Below are 8,253 nucleotides of genomic sequence, written 5' to 3' on the forward strand. Positions count from 1 at the left end.
ACAATTGATCTGAATAAGATTGTTTTAATAATATTTTTTAAATATCTTTTAGCTGAGCTTTTGTTGTAACTTATTTAGAATGATTTTTTTGTAAAGTTTGTGTATAACAATTTTTTTATAAATAATGTAATGCTAACGCGCGTGCACTTGGCTTCTTTTTTTTACTTTTTTTGAAAAAGTAATTTTGTTAAGATATCACATCTTTTTTAGAAAATAATATTAAACATTCAAAACAAGCTTCTTTGTTAATAAGTTTATACGTTGAGCTTGGTCATTGCAAATATTTAGGTATACATAAAAAGAAGGTTCTTTGATATGAAATACAAATTATAATATATATAAGTAATAATAATGAATTACTTTTAAAAAGTAACCTTTCCTCTTTCATTATCTTTTAGAGACCTTCTAATAAGAGTCAGGACATCACAGTGATCTTGTCAAAATTATGCGAGAGAGAAAGATAAATATTTTTTGTAGAGAGTCTCTAGGAAATATATATCTTTCTCTCTCGCATGATTTTGACAAGATCGCTCCTATGTCCAGACTCTTGTTAGAAGGTCTCTACTATCTTGCATTTCTCAATTTTATATCTTCTTGTATCGTTTCTGTTTTCTGTTTCCTATCTGCCTGAATACTATCCTCTCTTCTTATATTTGCTATTTTTCTCCCACCTTTCTGTACATCCTTTCTTCCTTTCTTCTTACCTTGTTTAAAAACAACACAAACAATATAAAGAGTATGACACGCAAACATAGGGTACGTTCAGAAGATACAACTGTTGCACAACGGTTGAGTAATTAGTCAATGTAATAGTTCTAAAGTTAGTAAGGACCAATAATCACTGACCGCTGACTGATCAGCTATGTTTTCTGAATGCAGCCATAGTACTATATCTTTGTAAGTTATCCTATTATGTAAAGCAATACTTATTTATTATCTTATTTACTTATTTACTATCCTTTACTTACTCATATATTCCTCTTGTTTTTCTATCTCGCTCTGTTATGGTTGTTTACCGTTTTATCATTTTTTTTTTTCATCTCGCACATTCTCTCCTTTCTTTTCTTTTTCTTATTATTTAATTTAGCTGTAAAAAGTAAAAACGACACAAAGTATTCAAGTTTTATATCGTTATCGTTATATATTTTTATTGTTATGCATTCGCCGATATTTTTCTGATATTATATCCTTGTTATCTCCATACATTTCTTCAAAATTATCACGGCAAACACATCACAACTTTTAAAACTATCAGTATTAAAAAATAACATCGCTATAATCCCATTCTCGTACACGCGAATGTCACTCGACTCCGCCGCGATCACAGTTACAATTCGGTAAATCAGTAATAACTTCGTTATAACCTCATTCTCGTACACGCGAAAACTGTCACTCGACTCCGCGGTGATCACAGTTACAAGTCGGTAAATCGGTAAACGTAACACTCGCCATCCCGCCATTTAACGGAGGACAGTCACTGGACATTTCGGTGGTGAGGAGACGTTTCTTAGTCACAAATTCACGATTATACATTATTTCAGAACTTTGAGCTAAGATAACTCAGGCTTCTGGAGCACGTAGAGAAAAAGCAAAGACAGTTTTTTAATAAGAAAAATTCAAGGAATCGATTAAGTCTATCCAGAATCTCGTCCGTTCAGCCGTTATAGCCGAAATAAGAATTATGACCTATATATATACCAAAGTCGTCGCGTAGTTATATACGGTAGGCCGCTTCGTGCTTGCACTTGGCTTCGCGACACTACCGTGTCGCTTGATAATATTGAAAAAATCTCAATTTTTTTTATAAAGGTACCTGTAATATTCAACATGATTTATGTAAAGTTACAATGCGATGCATAAAATAGTTATTCAGTAAATAAACAAATTATTTATTGGTTTTATATCTTTGTAATTAATCGGTGAATCGCAATGAAACAAAGTGGTACCACTATTGATAACCTTACCTGCTTATACAAAAATATTTATATATACAATTTTTTTTTTTTTTTTAGTCTATAACAATACAAATAATAACAAATAAATTAAATAAACTATAAAAATGTGTTGTTAGAACAAAATAGATGTTTTATGTATACAACTTTTTATGTATATAGTCTGTTTAACGTATAAATATTAGTATGTGCTATATGTGTACGCTCCAACCTCCTTAAACGAGCCATACTATCACCTTCTCCTCTATTATTATATTTTGAGTGTCTAACACTTATTATTCCAAGTAATATTAATATTATTTTTAAACATTATTTTGTTTAATTGATAACATATCAATATTAACAGGATTAATATAAACATTTCGATTTTGAAACAGCTTAGAAGTTAAATAATTACATAATCTATATAATATGAATATTATTATGAAGAAGTGAATACTTTACGAGATATTTCTTATATTACTATGAGTGGTTTATCTTGAAAACAATTTAACGTTATATTACAAGTACATAATACCATGCATTCTGCAATCCTCTATCTTTTCATATTGTACAGATATTGCAACATGGATTTTACTGCAAAACGCCGTAGAAAACATACTTTAGATATATCAAAAAGGCACCTGAGAAGATTAGCTGCAGAACAGGCAGATATTATTTCCACAAATTTGAATCATACAAGTTCTTCAGTGAACAATAATACTAAATGCATAACACATTTGAAACATGAGAGATTAGAGTATAAAAGAATACATTCCGATAATGAAACGGAAAAGGAAAATAACAGTTTCGTACAACATGAACATGAAAATGACATATTTGTACAGTATGAAAATATACAATCTGCATCAGAGTTAGATTCACAACGATCATCTATGAACGTTCCTCGTGATGAATCAAGCGATTCGAATTTTGAAAATAATAATGCTAATGGAAATGGAAATGGATTCTCTTTTAAAGATGATCTTGCAGTATGGGCAATTGATCATGAAACATCACATACCGCTCTACATGCATTGCTGTTAACACTTAGGAAACATTCATGTTTTTCAACAATTTCTGTGGACGCACGAACACTGTTAAAAACACCAAGACAATACCAAAATATCCGTACAGTTGTTCCAGGAACATATTGTCATTTCGGATTAATAAAATCTATCAAAGAAATATTGTTATCTGTGAAAGAGGATGTTGATTGCTTAAAAATAGCAGTCAACATTGACGGTTTGCCATTAACAAAATCGTCCCAACAACAATTTTGGCCTATACTCGGCTCAGTAATTCCAAATGGCAACGTTTTTATGATTGGACTTTACCATGGTAAACCAGAGGATGCCAATGATTTCTTGAAAGATTTTGTCGACGAGGCAAAAGAATTATGTGAAAATGGAATGAACATCAATGGTCGACAAGTAATATGTCGGATTGGAGCATTAATTTGTGATACACCTGCGAAAGCATTTGTTTTATCTGTAAAAGGACATTCTGGATACTCCAGTTGTACTAAGTGTACTACGGAAGGAGAGTACATTGGACATCGAATGTGCTTTCCACAAATTGACGCACCACTTCGAACTGACGAAAATTTTTTACAGAAGATTTACGACAATTTTCACAAACCAAATACTATATGCAGTTTAGTCAACATTCCTCATTTCAAACCTGTGACAGATGTGCCCTTGGACTACATGCACTTAATATGTTTGGGTATTATGCGCAAATTAATAAATTTATGGCTTCATGGCGAATTATCATATCGACTACAATACAGAGCCGTGGATGACATTTCAACACGTTTAGTAAATCAATTGAAGCCATCAATACCTGTTGAATTTGCTAGAAAACCAAGAAGGTTAGATAGCGTAAAATTATGGAAAGCCACAGAATACAGACAAATATTGCTATATACAGGTCCAATAGCGTTTAAATGCATATTAAAGAAAAAAATATATGTACATTTTATGACATTGCATGTTATTATAAGGATCTTGTCTTCAAGAAATTTACATGAACACCTTAACTATACGCAAGATTTCATTTGTTTCTTCATTAAAACATTTATAAAACTGTACGGAGTTAAGAACGTTTCACATAATGTTCATAGTCTCGTTCATCTAGTAGATGATGTCAAAAAATTTGGACCTCTCGACAACTTTAGTGCGTTTCAATTTGAAAATTACATGCAGAAATTAAAAAAGTATATGCGAAAAGCGGAAAAACCTTTACAACAGGTTATACGAAGATGTATTGAGAGAGAAAAGAGTTCACTCACATCAACTGCTTTGCCATATCATGATCTACAACATTATAATTTAATGTCATTGCATTATGATGGGCCTATTATTCCGAATTGTCACAGTCCACAATATAAAGTTGTTAAGTTCAACGGAATGACATTTAAAGTTGGAACACTTGCTGATAGCACCTGCGGCTTAACTTGTGGTGCAATTGTCTGTATTCACAATGTGGCTTACAACGCAAAACAAAATGTTCTCGTTATTATTGGTCAAGAATTCTTAGTAAGAGAGGATCTCTTTAATGTTCCATGTTCATCTTCTTTACTTGATATCTATTGTGTTCATTCTTTATCTACTTTGAAATCGTGGCCGCTGAAAGACATTATAAAAAAATATGTAAAATTGCCAAACAAAAATGACAAGTTTGCTGTATTTCCTCTTCTTTATTCCAACGTGTAATTTTGACATCCATTTCAATACAGAATGACTGACAAGAAAAGATATGTTATTGTTGAATTCAAAGATGGTCTTCAAATTGTACCCATTACATGGTTAAGTACTGATTCACGAAGATCAAAATGGCCTAGAAATTATATCAGTAACGATAGATACGACAGAGCGGTTAGAAGTATGGAAATACCTGACTCAACTTGGGAGGAACATGATGTTCTTAAAATATATACGACATGCTGTAAGTAATGTATTATTAGTGTGGGATTAAGATATTTATTTGTTAAAGTTAAATATAGAAGGGGAAATTGTTACACAATTACGAGTCTTAGTAGTCAAATTCGCAGCGCGTCAGAGTAATCTGTAGCACGTCTTTTTTGGTAGTTGTGCAACTTTTATCAGATTCTTTTTCAATCTTGCTTTTATCAATTTCGCAAAATAAAAGCACAAAAGGTGACCGAAATAAATAACTTTTTTTCATGCATTACTATGCACAACCCAGCCGAGACATACTACAATTAATAATGCTGCTAATATAACCAATATACCTCCAACTTAAATTATCACTTTTTAGATATAACATATATATATATATATTATATATATTATATATATATATATAATACATATTATATATATTTTTGATATTTTTTTGTATATGTATGATCGACACTTATTTGCTTTTTGTACGGAAAATGGTAATGCTTAATATGATAATTTTTCAGCCGACTATACAGTAGCACGACAAAAGTTAAAATTGGCCGAACATTTATCTGATATAAACTCGTGTTCCGACGAGGAGAATAATATTAAAAAGTCCCGAAAAATTAGAGCAGCTAAAGTACATGATTCAAGTTCTTATGATTATTCTGAAGATGAAGACGATTCTGACCAAGTAATTTTATCAAACCTTCCGATACCTCCAACTGGCAAAAAAATAGATAATATCTCAAAAGGGATATCGGGAAAAAAAATAACTCAGGCATATAAAGGTGAGAATACAATAAAGCATTAATAACAGAAGTGGATATTTTTCCGAACAAGAAATTACAAATATATTAATATGTAATTTATTTTTTATTAAAAATTAATTTGAATACAAATTTAATCTTAAACCAAAAATATTCTTTGTAATAAATACAAATCTAACACAAGTATTTTATAAATATTTTATATATGTTTGTAAAATCCTAAAATATGCAATAAATATTTAATCCATTCGAAAGTATATGTAGTAATAATTTAAATAAATTATTCAAAAGTATATGCATCGAAAGTTTAATACTATTGCCTTTCAAAAAAATGTCATATAGTGTTTGAATATAAATTTATTCACCTATCTGTAAGAGATTTTAAGTTGTTATATGTCTAACGAAAGTTATATTTGTGTTTCAAGATTATTTCATTTTACTAAATTTTCCATTTGAACCAAATATTATTCAACATATATGAATAAATATATATTGTCATGAAAACATTTTTGCAGATCCGAAGAACGTTAAAAAAGTAGACACTACATATACAGAACACATTACTTCTTGCAGTTCCTACAACCAACGTTCTTGCATTGATAAGGATAATTTTTGTAAGTAATTTCTATCTAATAAATATATCAAATATATATTGAAATAGCTAAAATCAATAGTTAAAATAAGCACTTTATGAATTGCAGGTCCGGAGAATGCTAAAAAGACAGATACAACAACTACGGAAAGCGTAGCTTCTTGCAGTTCCTACAACCAACGTTCTTGCATTGATAAGGATAATTTTTGTAAGTAATTTCTATCGAATAAATATATCAAATATATTGAAATAGCTATAAGCAATAGTTAAAAGAAGCACGTTATGAATTGCAGATTCGAAGAATGCTAAAAAGATAGATACAACGGAAAGCGTAGCTTCTTGCAGTTCCTACAACCAACGTTCCTGCATTGAAGACGACGATTTTTGTACGTAATTTCTATCTAATAAATAGTACAATGTCCTTAAATGTTAGTAAAAGTGTCAGTTCAAATTATGTGGAAATATTAATGATAGTATTGGTGGACCAGGTTTAGATACAGAATATGCTGAAACTCTAATAGATGTTGACTCTCAAAATGAAAATATTCCTCCTAACAGACAAACCAGTAATTATACTGGAGGTAAGTAATGCAATTGCATATTTTTTTGTCTTAAAACCTTCGCAATATAAAATTTTTAAAGTTTAAAATTTTCAATGTATTTCTAATATATTATAGGATTTGATTTTGAACGGCTCGTTGTAAAAAAATTCCAACATTTGGAATTAAAAATAAGCAGCATTCAAAAACAAAACGAGAAAATTTTAAAGAAGCTTGGTGAAACCGTTCAGCCAGAAAAAAAGCAAAAATTTGATATTTTTCAAGATTTACCTTTAAAAGATAAAAACCAATTAGAAGCTTTGGACTCCAAACTTGCCAGAGATATTCCTTACCGGAATGAAATGGTAAATATAACCAAAAATAAAAGTATTTGTTTTAGAGGAAAACATTAGTTTGTAATTTAAAAATTGGAAATTAAAAAAGATAACTTCTTTAATTAAGAGTGTCTAAGTGACGTCCATAAAGAATTGTTATATAAAAAGTAATACTTTCGATTGCTTACATTTGGAACAAAAATATTAATAATAATTTCTCTTTATTCTAGATTAAACAATTAGCACGATTAACAGGACGGGATATTAAACATTCATGTTTATGTTTAATGAGACAATTAGTGTCAAATGAACTTGCACTTGTATACAGCTGGTATGGTGCCAAAAAAAAAAGAAAATTTTTCTAAGCTGAATTTGTGCAAAATAATTTGTAGTAAGTAAAATTTTAAGGAATAATAATTTCTTTGTATTATTAAATGCTATAATTATTTCCAAATTTGAAAGATTATATTGAAAGCATTAGTACTATGTTTTAAATTTATGAAATGTTAACAAATTATTTTGAAATATGTAATAATCATATTAATATTTGTCAATTATTGTTACATTTATATACGAGTATTACAAACAAAATAAACTCCATTACTTTTTACTTTATTTATATTTTATTTTATTACAAACTTATGCTAAAGATGTTTTTTTATTTACATGAAAATAATGAAATAATTTATGTTTTTGTAGGTATTATCAGAAACGCATATGAAACAGTCAAGGATGACCAGATATCTGGTCCCATAAAAATCTGGTTAGCTCACGCCAAAGAGCGTATAGATAGAGAAAATAATAGAAGAGACCAGAGGAATCAACACGATCCTGAAGAACCCGAACAACCCGAAGAACATTAAGGATTTTATGTTAAAGAACTTAGAGATAAGTTAAAGACGTTCTTGTTAATTTTTTCAAGGTTTCTGCTTCATTGCACTCAGTCACTGAAGGCTTCTGACAACTCTGTTTATAATATCACGATTGTAATATAGTTGCGATGACTAGTCAGGAGTCTTAAGTTACTGTCATATTTTTTTTATGAGATGTTTAAAATGGTCACCATACTCACCTTCTTTCCTAAGGTGATCAAATTCGTAAAACCTGCATTATATTTATATTTTTGTTTTCTTGTCAGATAATATTCGTTTGTTTGTTCAAATAGTCTCGTGCAGGA

General features: G+C 29.8%; 1 protein-coding gene and 1 long non-coding RNA gene across 2 annotated transcripts in view; both read left to right on the forward strand.

Annotated features, from left to right (window-relative positions):
• The window catches only part of LOC116847978, a 9,054-nt gene extending 2,636 nt beyond the window's left edge, over nt 1–6,418 (forward strand). Inside the window, exons 3-6 of the mRNA XM_032823638.1 lie at nt 2,509–4,880; nt 5,365–5,631; nt 6,126–6,224; nt 6,312–6,418. Of these exons, the coding sequence (XP_032679529.1) occupies nt 4,673–4,880; nt 5,365–5,631; nt 6,126–6,224; nt 6,312–6,418 (681 nt within the window). The 5' untranslated portion in view covers nt 2,509–4,672. The remainder of the gene's footprint in view (nt 1–2,508; nt 4,881–5,364; nt 5,632–6,125; nt 6,225–6,311) is intronic.
• Nucleotides 6,419–6,501: 83 nt separating this feature from the next.
• Nucleotides 6,502–7,454, forward strand: LOC116847967. Its single transcript, XR_004378866.1, has 4 exons — nt 6,502–6,588; nt 6,677–6,783; nt 6,880–7,106; nt 7,307–7,454. It is a non-coding gene; the product is annotated as an uncharacterized LOC116847967 (long non-coding RNA).
• Nucleotides 7,455–8,253: the final 799 nt, after the last annotated feature.

The sequence above is a fragment of the Odontomachus brunneus genome, unplaced genomic scaffold (assembly GCF_010583005.1).
Source record: "Odontomachus brunneus isolate Ranch 3 - 2012 unplaced genomic scaffold, Obru_v1 Obru_scaffold_086, whole genome shotgun sequence".
Taxonomy (NCBI): domain Eukaryota; kingdom Metazoa; phylum Arthropoda; class Insecta; order Hymenoptera; family Formicidae; genus Odontomachus; species Odontomachus brunneus.